At 45.1% G+C, this 27998-nt stretch overlaps 1 protein-coding gene across 1 annotated transcript; it reads left to right on the forward strand.

Moving 5' to 3' along the window:
• Nucleotides 1–262: 262 nt before the first annotated feature.
• Nucleotides 263–27991, forward strand: SUCLG1 (succinate-CoA ligase GDP/ADP-forming subunit alpha). The gene is made up of 9 exons (XM_039366419.1): nt 263–452; nt 6076–6179; nt 7925–8041; nt 10901–11113; nt 14160–14217; nt 16966–17049; nt 20851–21002; nt 24457–24645; nt 26892–27991. Exons 1-9 carry the CDS (start codon nt 278–280, stop codon nt 26916–26918), a joined length of 1119 nt encoding a protein of 372 aa, XP_039222353.1. The 5' UTR covers nt 263–277; the 3' UTR covers nt 26919–27991.
• The last annotated feature ends 7 nt before the right edge of the window (nt 27992–27998 follow it).

The raw sequence follows: 27998 nt of genomic DNA on the forward strand, positions 1-27998 counted from the left end.
CAAGTTTGAAGACCCCTGGCATAGGAACTTAGGTAATTCCACGCCTGAAACTACCTCCCCCACAACCCCTCGCGTCAAGGGAGGGCTTCTTTCCTAGGATTAGACACCTAAGTGCCTGATTGATTTTCCTCCTCAAGCGCCCAGGGAGAACAAGAACCAGTTTTTTGGAGGGGGGGACGCGTAAAGCATCCCTGTTGTTCTGGATGGCGCGAGGGAAAAAGGATTGACGGGCCGCTCCCAATCAGGCGCCAAGGGCACCCTCAGCGCTCTGCGACGCATGCGCGCCGCGGTCGGCTGGGTGGGGGGCCTGAGGACCGGAAGAGGCGGGCCTAGCGCCATCCCCGCCCCGCACCCCCTTGTCATTGGCGGCCCCGCTGGAGGCACCGCAGGGACGGCGGCGATGTCTTGCTGCGGAAGCGGCGCCGGAGGCCTCGGCCGCCTCCTTCTCCTCCGTAAGTAGGGGGGCGGGTTGGGGGGGTGGGCGGGTGACGGGCCGAAGGGGGGGGAGGCTTCCTCTTCCGGCCGCGGTCACGTGACCGCGAGCGAGGTTGGGGGGGGTCCGCTCTCCCGACAGGGTGGATGGGTGGCTGTTTTGGGTGAGGGACTGCAGGCTCCATAATCCCCAACCGTGGTGTGTCTCTCCCCTTTCCCCCCCCCTGCCCGCCCCAGTCTGCCAGCGTGGCCTAGCCTTTCCCAAGCTTTGGACTACAACTCCCATCATCATCCCCAGCCATCTTACCTGTTAGGTTGGGCGACATATCCCTCCCCCAATCCTCCCCAGCAGGCTCGGCCTTTTCCGTCCTGCCCACATTGGAGTATCTTTTCCCCCACCAGGCTGGAACCTTCCCCCCCACTTCAGGCGCCCTGAACTACAACTCCCATCATCCCCAGCCAGCCTTATCTTACCTGTTACATTGGGGCGACATATCCCCCCCATCCTCCCCAGCAGGCCCGGCCTTTTCCCTCCTGCCCACATTGAAGCATCTTCCCCCCCCCGCCAGACTGGGGCGTATTTTCCCCCTTCAGGCGCTCTGAACTACAACTCCCATCATCCCCAGCCAGCCTCATCTTACCTGTTACATTGGGGTGACATATCCCCCCCCAATCCTCTCCAGCAGGCCCGGCTTTTTTCCTCCTGCCCCCATTGAAGCATCTTTCCCCCCCCCGCCAGACTGGGGCGTATTTTCCCCCTTGAGGCACCCAGAACTACAACTCCCATGATCTCCGGTTGTCGTGGCTGCTTCTTTCTTCTTCGGTGACACTCCTTTGTATTAAAAAAATAATAAAATCTATCATTCCTTGTGCCTGGGAGTTGGGCGGGAGTGGAGGGGAGGGTGAGGGAAGAGGGTCGCTTTGGGGATCCCATTCAGAGACTTCACCTGGAGCAGGGGTAGGCAATCTTGGCTCTTTTATGACTGGTGGACTTCAACTCCCAGAATTCCTGAGCCAGCCATGCTGAGGGGAAAGGGAGAGGTTTCCAGGCTGAGCCATGCTGGCTCAGGAATTCTGGGAGTTGAAGTCCACGAGTCATAAAAGAGCAAAGGTTGCCTACCCCTGTTATAGTAGATAAGGTACCAGGCTAGAAGCCAGGAGACTGAGAGTTCTGTTTTAGGCATGAAAGTTGTCTCAGTGGCTTTGGGTCAATCATTAGGAGATTGTGAGTTCTAGTCCTGGCTTAGGCATGAAAGCCATCTTTGCAAATTAGGGCTAATCCCAGGGTAGGCAACCTTGGCTCTTTTATGACTTGTGGACTTCGACTCCCAGAATTCCTGAGCCAGCCATGCTGAGGGGAAAGGGAGAGTTTCCAAGCTGAGCCATGGTGGCTCAGGAATTCTGGGAGTTGAAGTCCACGAGTCATAAAAGAGCCAAGGTTGCCTACCCCTGACCTGGAGGAACCTAAAACCCAGAATAAAATGAAATAAATTAAAATCTGCCCTGAACTCCGTGAGCTGCATTTCTGAGTTTTGTTAGGCTTTCAAGCTACAAGGCAGTGTGTCCTCTTTGCGTTATTATTACATGATTATTCTTGTAGAAAGGAATAGACTCTCATCTATTGAGATACAGGTAGTCCTCAATTTACAACTGAGCCCAACATTTCTGTTGCTAAGTGAAAGGGTTGTTAAGGGATCCCACAGGTGCCTTTTCAGGAGGCAACTGGACTTCCTTGTTTTTTTTTTCTTTTTGAAGACATTTCGCTTCTCATCCAAGAAGCTTCTTCAGCTCTGACTGAATTGGTGGGGAATGGAAAAATTTATACTCCTTGCAGACAGCTGGTCATTTGCATTCTTTTAGGGAGCCTTTGAAGCTACCTGGGTTTTTGTCTGTAAACCTCAACAACTCTCTAAAAGGATGCAAATGACCAGCTGTCTGCAAGGATATAAATCCTTCCATTCTCCACCATTCAGTCAGAGCTGAAGAAGCTTCTGGGATGAGAAGCGAAACATCTTCAAAGAAAAACAGGGAAGTCCAGTGGTCTACTGAAAAAAGCACCTGTGGGACAACTGTGACCTGGATGGATGAGAGTTTCTATAGACAGTTGTTTATTGAGGTTTGCCCGTTTCACGACCTTCCTTGCCATAGTGGTTAAGTGAATCACTGCAGTCATTAAGTTGGTAACACAGTTGTTAAGTGAATCGGCCTTCCCCATTGACTTGGATTGTCAGAAGGTTGCAAAACTGGACCACTTGACCTTGGGACACTGCAACCGTCACAATCAGTTGCCAAGCGGGCGGATTTTGATCACGTGACCATGGGGATGCTGTAATGGTCATAAGTGTGAACGACGGTCATAAGTCCCTTTTTTCAGTGCTGTAACTTTGAACGGTCACTAAATGAATGGTTGTAAGTCGAGGACTACCTGTAGATGGAATCTATTCACAGAGCCAGTTTTGTCTAGGAGTTAAAGCACCCAGTTCAAAAAACAAGTGATGGTGAGTTCTAGTCCTGCCTTGGCTATGAAAATGGACTGGGTGACTTTTGGGCCAATCATCAGGAAAAAGTGAGTTCTAGTCCCACTTTAGGCATGAATGCTGGCTGGGTGTCTGGGCCAATCACTAGGAGATGGTGAGTTCTAGTCCTGCCTTAGACATGAATGCTCACTGAGTAACTTTGGGCCAATCAGCAGGAGAAAGCGAGTTCTAGTCCTACTTTAGGCGTGAATGCTGGCTGGGTGTCTGGGCCAATCACTAGGAGATGGTGAGTTCTAGTCCCGCCTTAGACATGAATGCCGATTGAGTAACTTTGGACCAATCAGCAGGAGAAAGCGAGTTCTAATCCCACTTTAGGCATGAATGCTGGCTGGGTGACTTTGAGCCAATCACCAGGAGATGGTGAGTCCTAGTCCCGCCTTAGACATAAATGCCAATTGGGTAACTTTGGGCCAATCAGCAGGAGAAAGTGAGTTCTAGTCCCACTTTAGGCATGAATGCTGGCTGGGTGTCTGGGCCAATCACTAGGAGATGGTGAGTTCTAGTCCCGCCTTAGACATGAATGCTCACTGAGTAACTTTGGGCCAATCAGCAGGAGAAAGCAAGTTCTAGTCCCACCTTAGGCATGAATGCTGGCTGGGTGACTTTGAGCCAATCACCAGGAGATGGTGAGTTCTAGTCCCGCCTTAGACATGAATGCTCACTGGGTAACTTTGGGCCAATCAGCAGGAGAAAGCGAGTTCTAGTCCCACTTTAGGCACGAAAGCTGGCTGGGTGACTTTGGGCCATTCACTCTCTTTAGGTCAATTCACCATATAGGATTGCTGTTGTGAGGTAAATAGGAGGAGGAAGGGACATTAGGTATGCTTGCAGACTTGAATTACTTTAATTAAAAATCAGGATAAAATCTAATCAACAAGCAAACCTCTAATTACTGCAAAGGTGATGTAGTCTCGGACTGCAGACCATATGTGTCCTCCTCTGAGATCCTTAAAACAATTCTCAAGTAGGATGGGGATAAATATATCGTTTGTTGTGGTTGATTTTTTTTTGGGGGGGAGTGGTTGGGACATATTTAATAATTAAAAGTCATCCCCTAATTCAGTGGTTCTCAACCTTTTTAATGCCGCGACCCGCAACCGGTCGTAAGTCGAGGACTACTCAACCGGTCGTAAGTCGAGGACTACTCAACTGGTGCAGCACCGTTTGCAGAATGGGACTTTTGGCGGGCTCAGCAGGGCAGAGACAGCCTGGACAATTCCTATTGGCTTTTGAAAGCCAATAGAATTAGACTCTATTCAAGAGAGTCTATTCTATTGGCTTTCAAAAGCCAATAGAATAAAAGGGAGTAGCACAGCTAAGGAAAAGGGGGAAAAAATGGTGGACTGCGTTGTTTGGCAACCCCGTGAAATGGTCGTTTGACCCCAAATGGGGTTCCAACCCACAGGTTGAGAACCACTGCCCTAATTGCAAAAGAGTGATCTTAATCACATTGCTGGAAAGTAGAATTGTCATTCCTTTAATTATTGCTTCTGTTACTTGGGATTTGATTCCTACACTTGTTCCTAGAGCTGTTGTATATATATATTTTTTCTAGGCTAAGGGTGCATTAGGTGTCTTTAATCTAAACCCTTCACAATGTTCTAAAGTGATCTTTTGGCTTCTGTATCTTGCATCCTTAGAAACTACAATAAAGTTGTGTTTTGTTTGAAAGAAAAGCAAAAAATAAAATAAAAATAGGGTTTTTGTTTGAATCCTGGCAGAGGTATTGTATCCAGAATATCTGCAGAGAACTGGGATACATTCATTTCTAGAATTGCGATAACTTGGTATCTCCACTGTGGGCAACTAGGCAAGCAGTGTGTGCGATACCATCAAAAAAAGAGTATTTTGTTTGCAGATGGGGCTGGACGCTTGGTAAAAGTAACAACATGTTGTAAGGCAATTCTGCTTGGAAAGTTTAGCTTGGGTATACACGTGCAAACTAGTTCTTCTTCCCAAAACATTCAACTCCTATTAGTACTTATAAAATGCAAATACAATTGTCAATCTGGGTCTGAGAATCTCCGAGTTACATTTGCTCATTTAACTCTTAAAGCTGTTGACCTTCATTCTCTTCCTTAAACAACAAAATAAAAATGAATTGGCTAAGTACTAAGTGGGGCAAAGGTACGAGTCTTAATTGTTCTATAATTTATTAAACAAGAAGGTAACGTGCTACTGGCACTGGAAGAAGAATCAATAAGCTTTGGGTGACAGCAGAAGTCTCCAGCCTTGGCCATTTTTAAGACTCGTGGACTTCAACTCCCAGAATCCCCCAGTCAGCAGGGTTTCACGCCTTGACATTCTTAACTGGAATGTTGCCTGTTTTGGTATCTTTGATGTAATTCACATTTGGCTGGAGAATTAGTGAAGACTTTTGACTTCTTTTAAACCTGAGTTCTCCTAAATCGGGTAGGCAACCTTGGCTCTTTTATGACTGGTGGACTTCAACTCCCAGAATTCCTGAGCCAGCCATGCTGAGGAGAAAGGGAGAGGTTTCCAAGCTGAGCCACACTGGCTCAGGAATTCTGGGAGTTGAAGTCCACAGATCATAAAGAGGCCTAGGCCAGAGGTAGGCAACCTTGGCTCTTTTATGACTCGTGGACTTCAACTCCCAGAATTCCTGAGCCAGCATGGCTCAGCTTGGAAATTCTCCCTTTCCCCTCAGCATGGCTGGCTGAGGAATTCTGGGAGTTGAAGTCCACGAGTCATAAAAGAGCCAAGATTGCCTACCCCTGCGACTACTGTTTAACACATTAAATTTTCAGAGAATTTAGTTTTGATTTTCTGCTTCTATTTCTTTCTTTTTTTAAAAAAAATATATGAGTTTTAGAGCACGGATATAGTTTGGAGACTCCCTTCACGGTGTTTTTGTAATATGAAGTTCCCCCTATTACTCTGGTCAAGTCAGCAGCCACTCGGCTTCCAACTTTTTCTACGCATTTATCCCAACACACTTAAAAAAAAAAAAGCACGGCATCTTTCCTACAATTTTCAGGGAAGAAATATGATGCCACCTTAAGCTGCTTGAAATTTTGCAGATATTCTTGGAAGTGAATAATTTATTGTAATTTTTCCTTCCCCCCCCCCCTTTTTTTATTTTTAGTGCAGAAGAATGGAGTACGGCACTGTTCGTATTCAGCCACGCGGAAAAATATGTACATCACTAAAGATACAAAGGTTATTTGTCAAGGTTTCACTGGCAAACAGGTGGGTGCTCAAATGGCCAATTTCTTGTACCTTTGCTCAGGTTGTGTGGTATCAGGAGTTTTTGCCCTATGTTTGTGAGAAGCTTAGAATTCCTTATCAGGGCTTCCTGGTTGCAGAGATCAGAAGTACTTACAATCGGTTGCTTAGCGACTGTTTGAAGTTTACAAAGAACCCCAAAAAAGGGATTTATGACCCAAATCTGAAGTACTTATGTTCTGTCTTTCTCTTCTCTCTCTCTTTCTCTTTCTCTTCTTTTTCTTTTTCTCTTTCTCTTTCTCTTTCTCTTTCTCTCTCTTTCTCTTTTTCTTTCTCTTCTCTCTCTCTCTCTCTCTCTCTCTCTCTCTCTCACACACACACACACACGCAATCACATGCCTTCAGGGACTCAGCAACACAACTGCATTTACAGTTGTTTGCAGTGTCCCCCACAGTCGCCTGGTTACATTTTACCACTATTTTGCAAAAAAAACAAAAAAAACAAAAAAAACCCCAACCCTGGAAGTTATTTCGGGTTTTCAGGAAAACCATGCCGATAGCAAATTATTGGTTCGTTTAATGACTGCAGTATTTGCTTAACAACTTCAGGAATTCACACTGCAACCATCACCAAATTGTACAGTTGGGTTAGTCCCACGAGCGACTTATTTTGCGACCATTGCAATTTACAGTCCGAATGGGCAGGCTGCTGCAAATGGCTGCATTTCCTTGACTGTGTTTTTTTACGATGGCTTTGCTGAAAATCAGCATTGACATCCGGTTTTCATCAAAAACTGGCCCATAACAAGCCATGAGTTTGTTTTATAGTCATGATGTTCGTTTTATGACCCCTGCTAAAAAATAAAAAGATCGTAAAATTGGATCGACCACATGGGTGATCCATTTTGCGACCATTATGACTTACAGCCCTAATGGGAAAGCTCCATTATGGTCGTCAATCTCAGACTATCTGTATGTGGGTTCATATCTTGGTTTTCATTGTTCAATTACAGCAGGGTTCCCCCCCCCCCCTCCCTTCATTTAGAACAGCCTGGCTTCGTCAGGGCTCCTGGCCAATCACCAGGAGACTGGGAGTTCTAGTCCTGAATTAAGGAACGAAAACTGGCTGGGTGGCTTTGGGCCAATCACCAGGAGACGGTGAGTTCTAGTCCCGCCTTAGGCATGAAAGATAGCTGGGTGATTTTGTGCCAATCACCAGGAGACGGTGAGTTCTAGTCCTGTCTTAGGCATGAAAGACAGCTGGGTGATTTTGGGATAATCACCAGGAGACAGTTAGTTCTAGTCCCGCCTTAGGCATGAAAGACAGCTGGGTGATTTTGAGCCAATCACCAGGAGACTGGGAGTTCTAGTCCTGAATTAGGAACTAAAACTGGTTGGGTGGCTTTGGGCCAATCATCAGGAGATGGTGCGTTTTAGTCCCGCCTTAGGCATGAAAGCCAGCTGAGTGACTTTGGGCCAATCACCAGGAGACGGTGAGTTCTAGTCCCGCTTTAGGCATGAAAGACAGCTGGGGGATTTTGGGCCAATCACCAGGAGACGGTGAGTTCTAGTCCTGCCTTAGGCATGAAAGATAGCTGGGTGATTTTGAGCCAATCACCAGGAGACTGGGAGTTCTAGTCCTGAATTAGGAATGAAAACTGGCCGTGCAGGACACATGTTCTTACTCCTTGCCTACTCATTCTCCCCACCTCCTTCCTTCCGCCCTCCGTTGAATCGATCGTGCTTTTATGTTTGTACCTCCCCCGCAGGGCACTTTCCACAGTCAGCAGGCCTTGGAGTACGGCACCAATTTAGTCGGAGGGATTTCGCCCGGCAAAGGGGGCAAAACTCACTTGGGACTTCCAGTTTTTAATTCCGTCGAGGAGGTAAGATCACGGAGCCTTACGCCAAGCACCGTCTTGTCTTTCATGTCCTCGCCGCCGTACCTCTACGAGGCAGCTTTCAAAAGTAGCTGCAAACTTTGTCAAGACAGAATTTATCGGGTGTTTGAACCCCATCGTGCAAACTCTGTTCAGCTAAGATTGGTTGCGATAGAAGAGAATATTCGCAGCCAAAGGTTGAACTGTGAGTTCCTTGGTACTCTTGAACTTGGTGGATTTCTTGCATGCAGACGTTTTATTACCAAGTTAGGTAACATCATCTGGGCTAGAAGAGGGGGGGGGTTGCGGAATGGAGAAGAGGAGGAGGAGGAGGAGGCAGAGGACTGTAGGGTCCTTGGTGTTCTCTGAGCTTGTTAAGGTGTGTACCAAGAGCATTTTCCAACAGTGAGGACTGTGTGGTTCACTCAAAAGTTGTTAGTTCCTCAGGGTGAAAATTGTTGCAGAACCAGTCTCAAGAATAAAAAGTGGGCAGAGCGTCTGATTGTATAATTACACCCTCCTAACTTGTAATTAGTTATTCAGATTTTAACAATCAAATTGTTCAGGCAACCACATCTTTTGCAAAGCTCTCGGGCTGGCTTGACCCCACCCCGTCAGCTTTCTTTGCCCGTGTGTGCAAACACAGCCACTTGGCCTTGTGTGTGCAGAGGTGGATGCTGAGAGCCAGAGATGGCTTTTAAAGCAGCTATGCAAATGTCAAAGATGCAGCTACTTTCATGATAACAAAAAGAAGTATTTTGCTTGCAAGATATTACGAGTCGTTTCTTTCAAATCTTTCTTCTCCCCTTTCCAGACTCCCTAGATTTGCAGGAAGCCTTCATATTATGTTCTGTTTGGTCCTAAAAAAGTTGGTAGATCATTTTTTTTTTTCAACATAATGTTCTCTGTTGCTTTTAACACCCCTAATTCCGTGATGTCTGTGTTACAGGACTTAGAGGCAAAAGATAGCACGATCACCAACATTGTGTTTTGGATCAAAAGTATTCGCGCAGCACTTCTTGATCTGAACCTTGTAACATTTGTCATGTTCTAACACAGTGTTTCTCAACCTTGACAATTTTAAGACATGTGGACTTCAACTCCCAGAATTCCACAGCCAGCAATGCTGGCTGTGGAATTCTGGGAGTTGAAGTCCACATGCCTTAAAATTGTCAAGGTTGAGAAATACTGTTCTAACACGATGGAATAAGGGCAGTTAATATAAGAAACTCTGGTGGTGCAGTGGTTAGATTGCAGTACTGAAGGAGTTCGATCTGACAGGCTCCAGTTCCACCCTGCCGAGGTCAATAAAACGAGGATCCCAATTTTTTGGGAGGCAATATGCTGACATTGTAAACCACCTAGAGAGGGCTGTAAAGCACTACTGGGCTGTATACTGTATAAGTTTAATTGCTATTGCTATAACCCAAAGACTGACCTGAATCAATCATGTCACGCCATAGGCCAGCTGGTGAATCTAGTCCAAGGATAGGCAATCTTGGCTCTTTTATGACTTGTGGACTTCAACTCCCAGAATTCCTGAGTCAACATGGCTGGTTCAGGAATTCTGGGTATTGAAGTCCACAAATCATATAAGAGCCAAGGTTGCCTACCCCTGACCTATACCATCTCAGACAAGATGATGCTCAGATATCAGTCCTATAGCTCAGAGGTCTTCAAACTTGGCCCTTTTATGACTTGTGGACTTCAACTTCCAGAATTCCTGAGTCAGCATGGCTGGCTCAGGAATTCTAGGTATCGAAGTCCACAAGTCATAAAAGAGCCAAGATTGCCTACCCCTGGACTAGTCATTGGGCTCGCTAAACAATATAAGGGAACATCTCATTTATATTATTACAAGAAGATCTTCCATGTGTATGTTTTTGTCCCTATTCTTTCCTATTCTGGGATAGAAAAGGTTTAAAAACTAAAGTTGCCTTCTATAATGTATCCACTTGTTTTATGCTTGCCCCGTCTGGGGTAGTTTCCTTCCCCGTGGTATCTTGCAAGCATGTTTTGAGCCTGGCCATGTAGCTAAAACATCTGAAAATTAGAAACTCAGATATCTTTAGGGCAGGGGTAGGCAACCTCGGCTCTTTTATGACTCATGGACTTCAACTCCCAGAATTCCTGAGTCAGCATAGCTGACCTTGGGCCAGTCACCAAGGGACTGAAATACTTGTAACATTCCAGCACTTCCATTTTATTTTTTAAGTTTAGAAGTGTTTCAGAATCCTGTCTTCTCTAAGTCAGTTTTTTTAAAGACTCCATCGTCCCTTAAAACAGTGGTCCCCAACCTTTCCAGATTTGCGAACCGGAGAGGGGGGAAGAGGGGATGCTTCCGCAGCCCGGTTCCGACGGTCTGTGGCTCGGTACTGGATCGCACCTGAGGGGTTGTGGACCCCTGCCTTAAAGCAGAGGTCCCCAACCTTTTGGGCACCAGGGACCGGTTCCGTGGAGAGAGGTTTTTCCGTGGACCGGAAGGGATGTGGTTTTGTGTGCTGCCTGCATCCCGCGGATGGGGCTTTGCTTGTTTGTGCGGACCAGTTGCTGGCACGCCGTGGCCCGGTACCGGTCCACGGACTGAGGGTTGGGGACCCCTGCTTTAGAGCACTTAATCTATGCTGGAGAATTGCTTTTGGGTTTTAAACAGTAAAATACGTTTGGGCCACGTATTTTATTGACCAGCTATTTGCCAGCGGGTTGGTGGCCCAAAATTGCCTATTGAACTTAAGGGAGGGGCGGAATTATTTCAACGAGGGGTGTAAACCAGAATGTTTAATGTCTAATACCAGATTACAACATGCTGCATGCCTCACAGGAACAGTGTTTTTTTTTTTAAAAAACAGTGTATTTGGCTCTTAGGCTAAAGTAAAAACGGGTGCTACCGCCTCAGCCATATACGTGCCGCCGCCGTTCGCTGCCGCTGCCATCAATGAAGCCATTGACGCGGAAATCTCCCTTGTTGTGTGCATTACAGAAGGTATTCCCCAGCAGGACATGGTGCGCGTCAAGCACCGGTTGAGTCGTCAGGACAAGACTCGGCTGGTCGGCCCGAATTGCCCTGGAGTCATCAATGTAAGGGCGGGGGGCAAGGAAGCTGAAATAGTAGGGGCGCTTGGGACATAGTAGAAGCCGGGCGGGGTTCTTCTGCCATGAGATTGGTCGCCTAATGCCAGTTTAAGCGAGGTAGTAAAAGCAAGGGAGTAGAACTCAGTGCCCACCCTCAGCGGTGGAATCTTGAAGGTTGAGGTCCTCTCTCCCTCTCCCTTCCCCTTCCCTCTCCCCTCTCCCTGTCCCTCTCTCTTCTCCCCCTTCCTCTCCCTCTCCCTGTTCCTGTTCCCTTTCTCCTCCCTTTTCCCCCTTCCCTCTTCCTTCTCCCTTCCCATCCCCTTTCGTCTCCCTCTCCATTGTCCCTTTCCTTGTCTTTCTCCCTTTCCCCTCCCTTCTCCTCTCCATTCTCCCTTTCCTCCTCCCCTCTCCCTTCCCCTCCCCTTCTCTCTCCATTCTCCCCTCTCCTTTCATCTCCCTCTCCACTCTCGCTTTCCCTGTCCTTCTCCCTCTCCCTTCTCTTCTCCCTCTCCCTTTCCCCTCCCCTTCTCTCTCCCTTCTCCCCTCTCTTCTCCCCTCCCTTTTCCTTGTCCCTTCTCCCTTTCCTCCTCCCCTCTCCCTTTCCCCTCCCCTTCTCTCTCCCTTCTCCCCTCTCTTCTCTCCTCCCTCTCTCCCTCTTCCTTGTCCCCTCTCCCTTTCCCCTCCCCTTCTCTCTCCCTTCTCCCCTCTCTTCTCCCCTCCCTCCCTCTTCCTTGTCCCTTCTCCCTTTCCTCCTCCCCTCTCCCTTTCCCCTCCCCTTTTATCTCCCTCTCCACTCTCGCTTTCCCTGTCCTTCTCCCTCTCCCTTCTCTTCTCCCTCTCCCTTTCCCCTCCCCTTCTCTCTCCCTTCTCCCCTCTCTTCTCCCCTCCCTCCCTTTTCCTTGTCCCTTCTCCCTTTCCTCCTCCCCTCTCCCTTTCCCCTCCCCTTCTCTCTCCCTTCTCCCCTCTCTTCTCTCCTCCCTCTCTCCCTCTTCCTTGTCCCTTCTCCCTTTCCTCCTCCCCTCTCCCTTCCCTCCCCTTATCTTCCCTTCCCCTTCTCCCCTCCCTCCCTCCCTTGTCCCTTTACTCCTCCCCTCTCCCTTTCCCCTCCCTTTCCCTCTCTTGGGAACTCTCCAGCTTCCACCTTCCCTTATATAGTCAAGATGGACAGCATTTCATATGCATTTGTTACGTATATGTAGGGGTGTGGGTTCATGCATAAGTTGTATATAATATGTTTTGGGTATGTGTCATGTATGTGTTTCACTTTGAGAGCGGGCAACTGAATTTCATTTTTCGATGTGTGCCGTTGTGCCCACAGTAAAAAAACTGACAATAAAGGTTATCTTATCATCTTTCCCTCTCCCACCTCCTTGCCCCTCCATCTCCCTTCTTCCCTTCCCTCTCTCCTCCCCTCCTATCCTCTTTTCTCGCCCTTCTCCTTTTCTCTTCTCTCTTCTGTTCTCTCTTTCTCCCTCCCCTCTCCTCTGTATCCTCCCCTCCATGCTCCCTGTCTTGCTGCAATCCAGTGCCTCCCCATAGCTCAGATAACTCAGCCCATAACTCTCTTTACTCCCCTTTCCTCTCCCTGTTCCTTGTCCCTTTTCTCCTCCCTTCCCTCCCCCTTCTCCCCTTCCCTTCCCTTCCCTTTCCCTGTCCTTCTCCCTCTCTCTTCCCCTCCCTTCTCTCCTCCCTCTCCTTCTCCCTTGTTCCTCACCCTTTCCTCCTCCCCTCTCCCTTTCCCCTCCCCTTCTCTCTCCCTTTACTCCTCCCCTCTCCCTACCTCTTCCTTGTTCCTTGTCCTTTTACTCCTCCCATCTTCCTTTCCCTCTTTCTTTCCCTCTGGTCCCGCCTCCGCTCCCCTTGCCCCTCCATCTCCCTTCTCCCCTTCCCCTTCCTTGTCCCTCTCCTCCTTTTCCCTTCTCCCTTCTGTTCTCTCTCCCTCCTCCCCTTCTCTCTCCCTTCTCCCCTGCCTCCTCCCCTTCTCTCTCCCTTCTCCCCTGCCTCCTCCCCTTCTCTCTCCCTTGTCCCCTGCCTCCTCCCCTTCTCTCTCCCTTCTCCCCTGCCTCCTCCCCTTCTCTCTCCCTTCTCCCCTGCCTCCTCCCCTTCTCTCTCCCTTCTCCCCTCCCTCCCTCTTCCTTGTCCCTTTACTCCTCCCATCTCCCTTTCCCTCTCTCTTTCCCCTTGCCCCTCCATCTCCCTTCTCCCCTTCCCCCTTCCTTCTGTCCCTCCCCTCTCCTCCTTTTCCCTTCTCCCTTCTTTTCTCTCTTTCTCCCTCCCCTCTGTCCCCTCCCCTCCATGCTCCCCTGTCTTGCTGCAATCCAGTGCCTCCCCATGGCTCAGATAACTCTCTCAGTCCACCTACCTTATCTTCAAGGTTCCGTTATGAGGATAAGATGAAGGGTGCCCCATGGAAGCTGTCTTGAAATGAAGAAAAAGTGCAATATGAATCTTTAAATAGCCGACTACGCTAGCCTGCTCTTTGCCATTATCCCGGGTGACCCTGATTTGATTCCACTCCTGTTCACCTTCAGCCTATATATAATCTAGTTTCTGAGTTAGGCAACTTAAATTCAAAAGTCCACTTCCCTGTGAGAGTGTCATTTGTTTGCCCAGGCTATGTTTCCAGCAGCTATTGAGACAACTGAAGATTGAGGGTGTTTAAAAAGCAGCATTTCCCATGCTGTGCTTTAGGAACTTCTGCATTGCATAGCCGAGGTCATTAATTATAATAAACTGCTTTTAAAAAAAAAAAAAAAAAAAAAGCTTGATGAGCACTACTTCAGACAGGGTGGACAGTCAGTGAAAAATCAAAAGCCAGAGATTCTGTAGCAAACGCATGGGAAATTCTGTGCAATTCTGAAAGCCTTTACAAAGACATGCTTTGTATTTCTAGGAAGCACACACAAAAGTGCCCTTTTGAATAACTTGTGCGACAGGTTTTGTTTTTTGTTTTTTTTTTTTTTTTTTTAAAAAAGACCTAAATCAAATCTGATCAAGTTTTTGGGTTCTGTTTTTTTTTTTGTTTTTTGTTTGTTTTTGTTTTGTTTTTTAGCCTGGAGCATGTAAAATTGGTATCATGCCTGGCCACATTCACAAGAAAGGAAGAATCGGTAAGTTCTGAAAAAAGATACAACCTGTATTGTTGTACATTTGAATTAACATCTGCATCAATAACAGTAACAATAACAACAACAACAAAACAACAACAACAACAACAACAACAACATAATAATAATAATAATAATAATAATAATAATAATAATAATAATAAAAAATACAAGCAGCGGCATGACAAAGTAGCAACAATGGTGCATTGGAAGATCTGCAAAAAATATCATTTGCCTGTAAGCAAAAACTGGTGGGATCATAAAATAGAGAAAGTCATAGAAAATGATCAAATTAAACTGCTCTGGGACTCAGAATTCAAACAGACAAGCACCTGCAACATAACCCCCCAGACTGAACAATTGTCGATAAGAAAGACAAAAAAGTCTGGATAGTGGATGTGGCAGTGCCTGGAGAAGCAGAATAGAAGAGAAAGAACTGGAGAAGATAACAAAATACAAAGACCTACAAATAGAAATAGAAAGACTGGGGCAAAAGCAAGCAAGGGTAGTACCAATAGTCATAGGCTCCTTGGGCACAATAAAACAACTGGAGCACCACTTGAACACCATTGGCATTGACAAATTTGCTATTAGTCAATTGCAAAAGGCGGCCTTATTAGGAACTGCTTCCATCCTGCGACGATACCTGTAATACCATCAAACATCCACATCTTCCTATCCCAGGTCCTGGGTAAGGACTCGATAGGTAGACAAAATGCCAAATCCAGTCTGAACATCTGGCTGACTGTGCGATGATCAATAATAATAATAAAGTTGGAAGGGATCTTGGAGGTCATCTTGTCCAACCCCCTGCTCAGGCAGGAAACCCTATACCAGGGGTAGGCAACCTTGGCTCTTTTATGACTGATGGACTTCAACTCCCAGAATTCCTGAGTAAGCCATGCTGGCTCAGGAATTCTGGGAGTTGAAGTCCACGAGTCATAAAAGAGCCAAAGTTGCCTACCCCTGGCCTATACCGTTTCAGACAAATGGCCGTCCAGTCTCTTCTTAAAAACGTCCACTGTTGGAGCACCCACAGCTTCTGGAGGCAGGTTGTTCCACTGGTTAATTGTTCTTACTGTTAGGAAGTTTCTCCTTACTTCTAAGTTGCTTCTCTCCTTGATGAGTTTCCATCTGTTGCTTCTTGTCCTGCCTTCAGGCGCTTTGGAGAATAGCTTGACTCCCTCTTCTTTGGGGCAGCTCCTGAGATACTGGAACGCTGCTATCCTGTCCCCCCTTGTCCTTCTCTTCGTTAAACTAAACATACCCAATTCCAGCCACCGTTCCTTATATGCTTTAGCCTCCAGTCCCCTCATCATCTTTGTTGCTCTTCTCTGCACTCTTTCCAGAGTCGCAACATCTTTTTTACTTCGTGGTGACCAAAACTGGATGCAGTATTCCAAGCGTGGCCTTACCAAGGCATTATAAAGTGGTATTAACATGGTATAGGCTGATACCGTGATTCTTTCTTGATTCCTTCCCTTTGTTAATCTTAAAAATGCAGGGGAATAAATTCTATATAAATGAAACTAGACATCTATTGATTGAGTTGATTTACTCAGCCTAAGATAGGGACAAGTAAAAATGGTTAGAACGGAGTACGGTTAGCCCTTGACTTACGGCCACAATTAAGCCCAAAATTTCCGCTGCTGTGAGACAGTGGTTAAGTGACTTTTGCTCCCATTTTATGACATTTGTTAAGTGAATCGCTGGTGTCGTTAAATGAGTCCCACGGTTGTTAAGTGAAGCTGGCTTCCCCATTGGCTTTGCGTGTCAGAAGGTCGCAAAGGACAGTCACATTACCCCAGGACACTGCGACCGTCGTAAGTATGAATTGTCCAAATGTAAATCCCATGACCGTGGAGATGCTACATTGTTCATAAGTGTGAAAAAAGATCCTAAGTCACTCTTTTGGCGACGTCATGACTTTGAGTGGGTCACTAAACGAATAAGTTGAGGACCACCTGTACAGCCTTATGCTACATGTACAGGAAGTAATAATAATAATAATAGTAGTAAAGTTGGAAGGGACCTTGGAGGTCATCTAGTCCAACCCCCTGCTCGGGCAGGAAACCCTACACCATTTCGGACAAATGGCTGTCCAGTCTCTTCTTAAAAACTTCCAGTGTTGGAGCATTTACTGCTTCTGGAGGCAAGCTGTTCCACTGATTGATTGTTCTCACTGTCAGGAAGTTTCTCCTTAGTTCTAGGTTGCTTCTCTCCTTGATTAGTGTCCATCCATTGCTTCTTGTTCTGCCTTCAGGAGTTTTGGAGAACAGCTTGACTCCCTCTTCTTTGGGGCAGCCCCTCAAATATTGGAACGCTGCTATCATGTCCCCCCTCATCCTTCTCTTCGTTAAACTAGACATACCCAATTCTAGCAACCGTTCCTTAGCTTCTTCCGAGAAACTCGGGAAAAATTACTTGTAACCTGTCCTCAAAGTTACGACCACCATGTCTTACACACACACACACACACACACACACACACACACACCAGTCACATGATTGCATTTCAAGCGTCTGGCAACCTGTTCGTACTTACTACTGGTTTCCAAGTACCCTACCATCATGTGACCATCATTTGCTGTCTTCTCTGCCACTAGAAGGTCAAATTTCAAAGTCTTCATCCAATGAAAATGTGTAAGAATAATTTTGAAAGAGTTTGATTCATCCATTGCGTTGTAGGAACTCTATCAACCAACTATCAGCCCGATACTTCATTCCCCCGTTTCATTTTTTTTTTCCCAGGTATTGTCTCCAGATCTGGCACTTTGACCTACGAAGCTGTCCATCAAACAACTCAAGTCGGATTGGGACAGTCCTTCTGTGTTGGTGGGTTTGAAAGAGGCTCAGTTCATGTGTAAGACCACACCTATGATTGTAGAAACTACATAGAGACACGTCCCCTCTTCCTTTCTATCTTAAATGTGTATTTTTGCAAAGAGAACGAAGGCAAAAAAAAAAATAATAATACAGCAATGTCAGGGAAGAATTCTGGTGATTGAGGGTGAACTGTGCAATATCTCTAGAGCAGGGGTAGGCAACCTTGGCTCTTTTATGACTCGTGGACTTCAACTCCCAGAATTCCTGAGCCAGCGTGGCTCAGCTTGGAAGCTCTCCCTTTCCCCTCAGCATGGCTGGCTCAGGAATTCTGGGAGTTGAAGTCCACAAGTCATGAAGGGGCCATAGCTCCCCCATGCTGGCTCAGGAATTCTGGGAGTTGAAGTCCATGAGTCATAAAAGAGCTGAGGTTGCCTACCTCTGGCCTAGGCCTAGGCCGCTTTATGACTCATGGACTTCAACTCCCAGAATTCCTGAGCCAGCATGACTCAGCTTGGAAACTCTCCCTTTCCCCTCAGCATAGCTGGCTCAGGAATTCTGGGAGTTGAAGTCCACGAGCCTAGGTTGCCTACCCCTGAACTAGAGGCCTATGGATATTCTCAGTCATCCAGGTCATGGTTGTCCCAAAGGTGCTTTTCCAGCAAGCAACTGGACCTTCTAGGAACTGAACTGAAGAAGCTTCTTGAATGAGAAATGCAATATTTTCAGGGGAATTTTTTTATTTTTATTTTTAAAAAAAGTCCAGTTGCCTTTTGGAAAAGCACCTTTTGGGATGCCCATAGATGAATTCACAATATATATATTTCTATACAGTGATAGTGGAAGAATGGGTATCCTTCTGAGTTGACTTCATGATGGAAGTGGTGTTTGAAGCCAATTCTGAAGAAGAGCAATGTTAAAACAGTAGGGTTTCATAGACTTTGCTCCTGGTCCCTCTGCTCCAGAATAGAAGTTTCTAATTACAATCCTCAACTATGTGAAGGTCTGTAGACCTTCTGTAGAGTTGGAAGGGACCTTGGAGGTCTTCTAGTCTGCTCAAGTCAGAAAATGCCTATACCGGGGTAGGCAACCTTGGCTCTTTATGACTTGTGGACATCAACTCCCAGAATTCCTGAGCCAGCCATGCTGAGAGGAAAGGGAGAGGTTTCCAAGCTGAGCCATGCTGGCTCAGGAATTCTGGGAGTTGAAGTCCGCTAGTCATAAAGCAGTCTAGGCCTAAGCCATAGGTAGGCAACCTTGGCTCTTTTGTGACTGGTGGACCAACTCCCAGAATTCCTGAGCCAGCCATGCTGAGGGGAAAGGGAGACGTTTCCAAGCTGAGCCATGCTGGCTCAGGAATTCTGGGCATCATAAAAGAGCCAAGGTTGACTACCCCTGCCCTATACCCTTTCAGGCTAATGATTGTCCAGTCTCTTAAAAACCTCCAGTGTTGGAGCACCCACAACTTCTGAAGGAAAGCTGTTCCACTGATTAATTATTCCCACTGTCAGGAAATTCCTCTTTCGTTCTAGTTTGCTTCTCTTCTTGATTAGTTTCCACCCATTGCTTCTTGTCCTGCCTTCAGGTGCTGAAATTGAAGCTCTGAACATTCAGGTTTCTGGAACTGCTTTGCAATTCTCCTGCGTGTAACCTACTACCGTGCAAAATTGCTCATGGGGGGAATCGGATGACATATCTGCCTTCTATTTATAGGACAGGAAAGGCAGGCCTTGACCATATTAAACCAGCTCCCTGCAGTTGCTCAGCACGGTGATAAGACCAAGGGCAAGCTCTTGAATAGTCCAGGCAAACGGTCTTGAGTGACTAATATAATACTTTAGCAAAGCGTCAATTTATATTGTGATGATTTTTGCAATTCCTGGTCATAGGCTTCCGGCACCCCTCGGTCGAGGTGAACTTAAATCTATGTGTGATTAAGTGCTCTGAATAAATTGTCACTTCAGCCAGAGAACACTTGAATAGTTCATTTTTACAGGTCAGAGCGAAATATTAATCTGGCTGTGAAAACAGTGGTTTTTCTATTTTATTCTGTAATTCTCCTGTTTCTCTTTTGAGTTCCATTCTGTTTCAGTTCTGGCTGGATTTTAAATTGCCTAGCCTTGTTTTTTTTCTGTACTTCCAAATTAAACCTCGTTGTACAAATAGAATATATGTTTTCTACTTGCTAAAAACTGCTGGGGAACATTTCCAACAAACCAGGCAATTATTACCATCTTGGTGGACATGCTGTCTAAAGCCAAAAGATTTTAGTTAAGAATACATACCTGGTTAGAGAAGACGATGAAAAAACGTATAGAGTTTAAGCCAGAATTATTTTGGTTAGGCACAATGGTAGGAAATGAATGAGAAAGAGTGTGTATATTTAATTTTACATCTGTTAACTGTAGCAAGAATTGTATTCGTTCAATATTGGAAAAATCAAGGTCTACCAGCGGAGGAAGTATTAATTTAAAAAATCTTAAGTGTGTGCAGAAAGGGATAGATTGACACTGAAAATGAAAGAAAAAAAGACTCAGTTTATTTTAGAACATGGGATATCTTTTTTCATTGGCTAGAAAAACCAGGTAGAGAGAAAGGGAACTTAATAGGTATTAGTAAGCTAGGTATTGAAATCCAGACAATACGTTGCTGACAAAATATCAAGCACTTGTTATTATAAAAAACTAATATATATACACATATACATACACATACTGCAAAAAACGAACCAAACATGAACACCAGGAAAAAATTTAAACTAGAAAAGTTTAATAAATTACCAAGCTTTCGTCGGAAAACTACCGACATCGTCAGGGCTTAATGCTAGTCAATGAGAGAGACTTATATAGGGTTGATCAGCGTTTGCACCCGGCTCCTGGACCGCGTCACCGGTCCTAGTTGATTGGGCACCGGTGACGAGGTCCAGGAGCCGTGTGCAAACGCTGATCAACCCTATATAAGTCTCTCTCATTGACTAGCATTAAGCCCTGACGATGTCGGTAGTTTCCCGACGAAAGCTTGGTAATTTATTAAACTTTTCTAGTTTAAATTTTTTCCTGATGTTCATGTTTGGTTCGTTTTTTGCAATATGAGTATACCCAGGAATCACATTTTTAATGATATTATTGACTATATATATATACACATACATATACATACACACACACACACACACATACAGACACAGACACACACACACACATATTTATATACACAGAGATACACACACACACACACACACACACAAGCTGGGGAACAGCAAGGGAAAAAGCGCTCTCTTATTCCTGCATGGAAGATGTCCCGTCTCTGTGATTGGGAGTGTGTGTGTTGTATACATGTAATCCTCGACTTACGACTTAAGTTAGTAACTCGGGTTGTTAAGTGAATCTGCTCCCCCATTGACTTTGCTTGTCAGAAGGTCGCAAAAGGGGATCACGTGACTCCCCGGGACGCCGCGATCGTCGTAAATACGAGTCAGTTGCCAAGCAGCCCGATTTTGATCCCGTGACCACGGGGACGTTGCGACGGTTGTAAGTGTGAAAACGGTCAGAAGTCGTTTTTTTTCCCGGTGCCGTTGTAACTTCAAGCGGTCCCTAGACAAACTGTTGTAAGTCGAGGACTATCTGTGTTTATATTTCGCCAAAACCTGAAGGATTGTAAAAAAAGCAGTTGAAAAATCACAGTGGTTATTTAAGGCCAGATCACTCTTGGCGCCTTCACAAGAGTTGATCTTTAAGACTCTTCAGTGGCTTCCGAATGCCTCATGGTGCCTCTTCCTGGCTTTTGAATGGAATTTTTCTTCTTTTTTTTAAGGGATTGGAGGAGACCCGTTTAATGGGACAAATTTTATTGACTGCCTGGATGTCTTCCTGAAGGATCCCCACACCAGCGGGATAATATTGATAGGGGAGATTGGCGGGAACGCCGAAGAAGACGCTGCGGACTTCCTTAAACAAAATAACTCTGTAAGCTGGAAGGTCCTCAAAAAAATGTGACTGTTTTGAGGTGGAAATGTTCTGGTTTCGGAAAGGAGGTGGAAGGAAGTTGCTCATTTAAAAAGCCATTTGGAATTGCATCCAAATATGTCTGTCCATTCGGGGAGAATTTTTATACCCCTGTATAGAAGGATGCCTGGAAAAAGTGTAATTCAATCTGAAAATATGCTTTCTTGCACCCAGTTTTCTGGAGAATAAAAGGACAGTCTTTTCTCTGTCCTTGGTGAGGTTGATTCCCTCCCCTCCACTCTGCCTTCCTTCCTTCCTTCCTTCCTTCCTTCCTTCCTTCCTTCCTTCCTTCCTTCCTTCCTTCCTTCCTTCACATTCCCATCTCTCTCCTTCCTTCCTTCCTTCCTTCCTTCCTTCCTTCCTTCCTTCCTTCCTTCCTTCCTTCCTTCCTTCCTTGCATTCCCATCTCCCTCCAATCTTCTTCCCTTCCTTCCTCACATTCCCATCTCCCTCCTTCCTTCTTTCCTTCTTTCCTTCCTTCATTCTTCCCTCCCTCCAATCTCCTTTCCCTTCCCCTTCCTTCCTTCCTTCTTCCTTCTTTGCATTCCCATCTCCCTCCCTCCCTCCCTTCCTTCCTTCCTTCTTCCTTCTTTGCATTCCCATCTCCCTCCCTCCCTCCCTTCCTTCCTTCCTTCCTCACATTCCCATCTCCCTCTTTCCTTCCTTCCTTCCTTCCTTCTTCCTTCTTTGCATTCCCATCTCCCTCCCTCCCTCCCTTCCTTCACATTCCCATCTCCCTCCCTTCCTTCCTTCCTTCCTCACATTCCCATCTCCTTCCTTCCTTCCTTCCTTCCTTCCTTCCTTCCTTCCTTCCTTCCTTCTTCCTTCCTTCCTTCCTTCCTTGCATTCCCATCTCCTTCCTTCCTTCCTTCCTTCCTTCCTTCCTAATTTCCTTCCTTCCTTCCTTCCCTTCCTTCCGTCCTTCCTTCCTTCCTTCCTTCCTTCCTTCCTTCCTTCCTTCCTGCATTCCCATCTCCCTCCTCCCTTCCCTTCCCTTCCTTCCTTTTCCTTCCTTCATTCCATCTCCCTCCTCTCCCTCTCCTTCCCTTCCTTGCATTCCCATCTCCCTCCTGCCCATCCATCCATCCATCTTCCTTCCCCTTGTTCTCACCTGATTTTGTTTGCCCTGCTACTTCTGCCCTTTTGTTTTCGTGTCTTTAAAAGTTGCAACAAGCTGTGAAACGGCCCAGAGCTGCTGCGAATCAGGTGGCATATAAATTTAATGTATTACGATTGCGATTATGGTTGGCCGCACCATCAGCCAGCAAACTGGCCTTCGATTTCTTCTGTCAACATTTGACAACTTGGCTGTTTTATTTATTTATTAAGAAAACCGATAGGGCTGCCCAACTCATGGTGACTCCAGGCGGCTTACAAAGATAAAGCCCCAGTAAAAACAACAATCCCCCTCCCTCTTCTGGCAACAGCAATCAGACCGACCATTTGAGGCACTCTGAGTCACTCTTGGATTCCTAGACCCATTGGCAAAAGCACGTCTTCAGGACCTTGTGAAAGAGTGTCAGAGTGGGGGCCTATCTGTTCTCTGCAGAGATGTCCCAAAGGTGCTTTTTTTTCCAGGAGGCAACAGGAATTTCTTATTTTTTTCTTTGAAGATGTTTCGCTTCTCATCCCAGAAGCATCTTCAGCTCTGACTGGATGATAGGAAAGGGAAGGATTTATACTCCTTGCAGACGGATGGTCGTTTGCATCCTTTTAGGGAGTCGTTGAGGCTACTTGGAGGCTTATCTGTGTCCTCAGGGTCACCTGAGTGGTGCAAATGAGTGTGGAGCCTTCTTGGAATGGCTGAAAGGACTGTGTTGTAGACTGGAGACAGGTAATAGAGAAACCTCCAGATGGCCTCAACGACTCTCTAAAAGGATGCAAATAACCAGCTGTCTGCAAGGAATGTAAATCCTTCCATTCCCCACCAACCAGTCAGAGCTGAAGAAGCTTCATGGATGAGAAGCGAAACGTCTTCAAAGAAAAACAAGGAAGTCCAGTTGCCTCGTGAAAAAGCATCTTTGGGATAACTTTGGGACGACCATGACCTGGATAACTGAGAATCTCCATAGACTCTCTGCAGAGGTAATGTTCCATAAGAAGGGAGCCACCACAGAGAAGGCCCAGACGCACCTCCTTTAAGAGAGGAGACCTCTAGCATCCCCTGTCTTCCTGCTCAAGTAGATGATGATGATGATGATGATGGTATAATAATAATAATAATTAAAAAAAACAATTGTCGATAAGAAAGACAAAAAAGTCTGGATAGTGGACGTGGCAGTGCCTGGAGACAGCAGAATAGAAGAGAAAGAACTGGAGAAGATAACAAAATACAAAGACCTACAAATAGAAATAGAAAGACTGTGGCAAAAGCAAGCAAGGGTAGTACCAATAGTCATAGGCTCCTTGGGTGCAATCCCAAAACAACTGGAGCGCCACTTGAACACCATTGGCATTGACAAATTCGCTATTAGTCAATTGCAAAAGGCAACCTTATTAGGAACTGCTTCCATCCTGCGACGATTTCTGTAATACCATCAAACATCCACATCTGCCTATCCCAGGTCCTGGGTAAGGACTCGATAGGTAGACAAAAATGCCAAATCTGAACATCTGGCTGACTGTGCGATGAGCAATAATAATAAAATTGGAAGGGGCTTTGGAGGTCATCTAGTCCAACCCTCTGCTCAGGCAGGAAACTCTCATTTCAGACAAATGGCTGTCCAGTCTCTTCTTAAAAACTTCCAGTGTTGGAGCATTCACCGCTTCTGGAGGCAGGTAGTTCCACTGGTTCATTGTTCTCACTGTCAGGAAGTTTCTCCGTAGTTCTAGGTTGCTTCTCTCCTTGATTAGTTTCCCTCCGTTGCTTCTTATGATGGGGAAAAGACGGTCCTTCAGATAACCTGGTCTCAAACCATGTAGAGCTGAGACCAGCTTATTTGAATGTTCTTTCAAGTCTTTGTCTCCTGCACATTTTCACGGCTTAATTACTCCACCTTCCTTGTCATCTCTTTTACCTTTAAAACAAAATAACTAGCTAAAATAATTCAAATGCTGCAGGTGTGCACCTATATTTGGGGACCTCCCATTCCATCGGGAGCACTAACTTGGGGCTCAGTTGAAACTCAGCACCATTCAGGGGCCCACCCGGCGCCTGTTTCCGCCCTAGAATATCCTCAGCCAAAGCTGTTTTCTGTCTCCGCCGTTTAACTTTATGGAGTTTTCATGGCCCGCTTGTGCTCAGCAAAGCAGTTTTGCTCCATTTTGTTCTCTCGGAATCTCCGAGTTGCTGCTCTGGCATCCCTTTCTGAGAACTTCGAAGCCTCCTTTAGTCTCTGACTGTGCCGTTAATTACGCTCCTTGGACCAATTGTATTTCTGCTTCGCTTTCTGAAATGCATTTTTCCCCCCCCCAGGGTTTAAACTCCAAACCCGTGGTCTCGTTTATAGCCGGAGTCACTGCTCCTCCGGGGAGGAGAATGGGCCACGCAGGAGCCATCATTGCTGGTGGGAAAGGTGGAGCCAAAGAGAAGATTGCAGCCCTGCAGAAGGCTGGGGTCATTGTCAGTATGTCTCCTGCGCAGCTGGGATCCACGATGTACAAGGTCAGTCGAGCAGTTCTTGAAAAACCTGGGTAAACAAGGCGGCTTTTTTGAGGAGTCGACAAAACCCAAATCTCTGTGTTGTGAAGTCTGCTCTATTTCTTTTTTAGGTGGGGTTAAAAAAAAGGGACCGATTTGGAAATGGGTGTTCCTGCCCTTATTCGATCATGCATTGTGGCTTTCCCGGCTTAGGTCCCATTTCATGGTTCTTGCGAGGTTAAAATGATGCAATTGTTACCTGCCCAGGCTGAGATAGATGGCTGGATAGATGGATGGATGATGATAGATGATAGATAGATAGGTAGATGACGGATGGATGGATGGATGGATGGATGGATAGATAATAAATAAGTAGATAGATAATAATAGGTAGATGACAGGTGATAAATAGGTAGATGATAGTGGTAGGTAGGTAGCTAGGTAGATAGATAGATGATGACAGATAATAAGTAGATGACGTGATAAATAGATGATAGTGGTAGGTATGTAGATAGATAAGATAGATAATAAATAGGTAGATGATTAGGTAGGTAGGTAGGTAGATAGACAGACAGATAGATAGAATAGATATAATAGTAGATGACATAATAAATAGGTAGATGATAGATTAGGGAGGGAGGGAGGTAGGTAGGTAGGTAGGTAGATAGATAGATAGATAGATAGATAGATAGATAGATAGATAATAAATAGATGATAGATTAAGTAGATAGATAGATAATAAATAGGTAGATGATGGATTAGGTAAGTAGGTAGGTAAGTAGATAGATAGATAGATAGATAGATAGATAGATAGATAGATAATAAATAGATAGATGATAGATTAGGGAGGGAGGGAGGGAGGTAGATAGATAGATAGATAGATAGATAGATAGATAGATAGATAGATAGATAATAAATAGATAGATGATAGATTAGGTAGATAGGTAGATAGAAGATAGATAATAGATGATAGATTGGGTAGGTAGGTAGGTAGGTAGGTAGGTAGGTAGATAGATAGATAGATAGATAGATAGATAGATAGATAGATAGATAGATAGATAATAAATAGGTAGGTGATAGATTAAGTAGATAGATAGATAGATAATAAATAGGTAGATGATAGATTAGGTAAGTAGGTAGGTAAGTAGATAGATAGATAGATAGATAGATAGATAGATAGATAGATAGATAGATAGATAGATAGATAGATAGATAGATGATAGATTAGGTAGGTAGGTAGATAGACAGACAGACAGACAGGCAGACAGACAGACAGACAGATAGATAGATAATAAATAGGTAGATGATAGATTAAGTAAGATAGATAGATAATAAATAGGTAGATAATAAATAGGTAGATGATAGATTAGGTAAGTAGGTAGGTAAGTAGATAGATAGATAAATAGGTAGATGATAGATTAGGTAGGTAGGTAGGTAGGTAGGTAGGTAGGTAGGTAGGTAGGTAGATAGATAATAAATAGGTAGATGATAGATTAGGTAGGTAGGTAGGTAGGTAGATAATTAGGTAGATGATAGATTTGATTGGCAGTTAGGTAGGTAGATAGATATAAATAATAGATAGATAATAAATAGGTAGATAATAGATTAGGTAGACAGACAGACAGGTAGGTAGGTAGGTAGGTAGGTAAATGATGGGTTAGATAGGATAGACAGACAGACAAACCTGTTACCCTTTTCTATTCTTTTATTGTTAGCTGCCCTTAGCACTCAGAAAACAAAGGGTCATTATAGAGAATTACATTAACCATGCTGTGCAGCTTATCAATAGTGGCTGTAGTCCTCCGGATCAGCTAAAAAAATTCACATTTGCCAACCTCCGTGCCCGGCAGATAGCACTCACCTGCCTTCTTGTGAGATCAGATCATTTTGACCAGGTGCTATTTGCAGGCTAGGCCAGGCAGAGGCAGTCTGAGACAAAAGAAGAGAAATGGGAAAGGAAGACGATGAGGGAGAATTTGTTGCAGCGTTGCTTGTGGTTGTTAACGCTCGTGTCAGAAGCACTGAGGCAATTCTGGGTTGAAAGGATTAGCCAGTGACATCACTGTTGCCTTGGGGATGCCCACTTGAGGGCTCCTTTCATGCCCCCCCCCCCGGCAGGAGCTGGAGCAAAGGACAGGAGCTCACCCCATCCAACGCTTGGGTCTCAAACGCGAGCTTGCTCACCTCAACCCAGCAACCTAATCACATGAGCCACTGTGTAGCTTTGGTTAAAAAACCTCCTTTTTCTCTTTTTCTTCTTAATCCTCCAGGAGTTTGAGAAGAGGAAAATGCTATGAGAAAAGAATCTTAAGAACGGTCGGGATCTCTCTGCAAAAACCATGCACTCTTCACTTCCCTCCACGCCCTGTATTCTTCGTGTACTCCAGTTTATTTGTCGGAATACAGCAGCGCTCCGTCTTACAAAGTCAAATTTGAACACCACCAGGGTTGGTTTTGGTGGTAGGTTCTTGATTTCACACATGATTGTACGTGATAGTCAATAAATCAATCTACTACTATTACTAAATTTGATTCTTTGAAGCGTGGATGCTGGGTACCTTTTTCCTTGCAATGCTCACGTTACATAAATAGGATTTTTTTTTAAAAAAAAACAGTGCCTAAACTGTTAAAAGGTTTTACCAACTGCTAAAATGTATACTTTAATATTGCTTTTCTGTTTGAGTTTGGGGATTTTATGCTTTGTATCTGGCTGGCGGATGTGCCTAATGTAGCAAAGTATGCTTCCTGTGGTTTAATTCACCTATTAGTCCTCAAAACAATTTTTTTTTAAATATACATTTTTTTTCTCAGCTATTTTTTTTTCTTTCAAGGTAGTATTAAAATTCCAGAGTGAAGGTTGTGGACTCAGTTGGGCTAGAGGCGAAACTGCAGGTGCCTGGATGTGCAATTCATATTTTGTAGTGATGCATTATATTCCAAATTTTGCAAAAGCATCTTTTTTTTTTTAATCCAGATAACAGCAGTGTTTAGTCTTTTCACAGTTACATTTTAACACCACCAGAGTTGATTTGGGTGGTTCTTAGGCAGATACGTATAAAGTTCTCACTCGTGAAATTTTCCTAAAGGAATGGGAAAAAGAAATAGAAAAGGCTATTTTTTATATATATCTGTGGACGAGGTATCTTGAAAAGTTAAAATAAAAAAAACCTGATCCTTTAGTTCCTTGCTCTGTTGAGCCCAGCCACGCTTCTGTTGGATGTTACATGTCCTTAAATATTATGTAACAGTTTATTAAAATTCTGCATGTAGAATCCCCGTGTTGATTTCAGCGTGAAGACCAATCTCCACATAAAATATATCGTTCTTTTACTTATATCTTCTTCCATAATAAACATTTTCCCATCAAGTACTTTGAA

The sequence above is a fragment of the Crotalus tigris genome, unplaced genomic scaffold, assembly GCF_016545835.1.
Source record: "Crotalus tigris isolate CLP2741 ecotype Arizona unplaced genomic scaffold, ASM1654583v1 scf7180000020307.159669, whole genome shotgun sequence".
NCBI classification, from domain to species: Eukaryota; Metazoa; Chordata; class Lepidosauria; order Squamata; family Viperidae; genus Crotalus; species Crotalus tigris.

Coding starts and splice junctions, on each gene's coding strand:
- SUCLG1 (XM_039366419.1), top strand. CDS start 278: ATGCGCGCCGCGGTCGGCTGGGTGGGGGGCCTGAGGACCGGAAGAGGC. Junction 6,180..7,924: donor AAGGTTTCACTGGCAAACAG/GTGGGTGCTCAA, acceptor CCTCCCCCGCAG/GGCACTTTCCACAGTCAGCA. Junction 11,114..14,159: donor ATTGCCCTGGAGTCATCAAT/GTAAGGGCGGGG, acceptor TTTGTTTTTTAG/CCTGGAGCATGTAAAATTGG.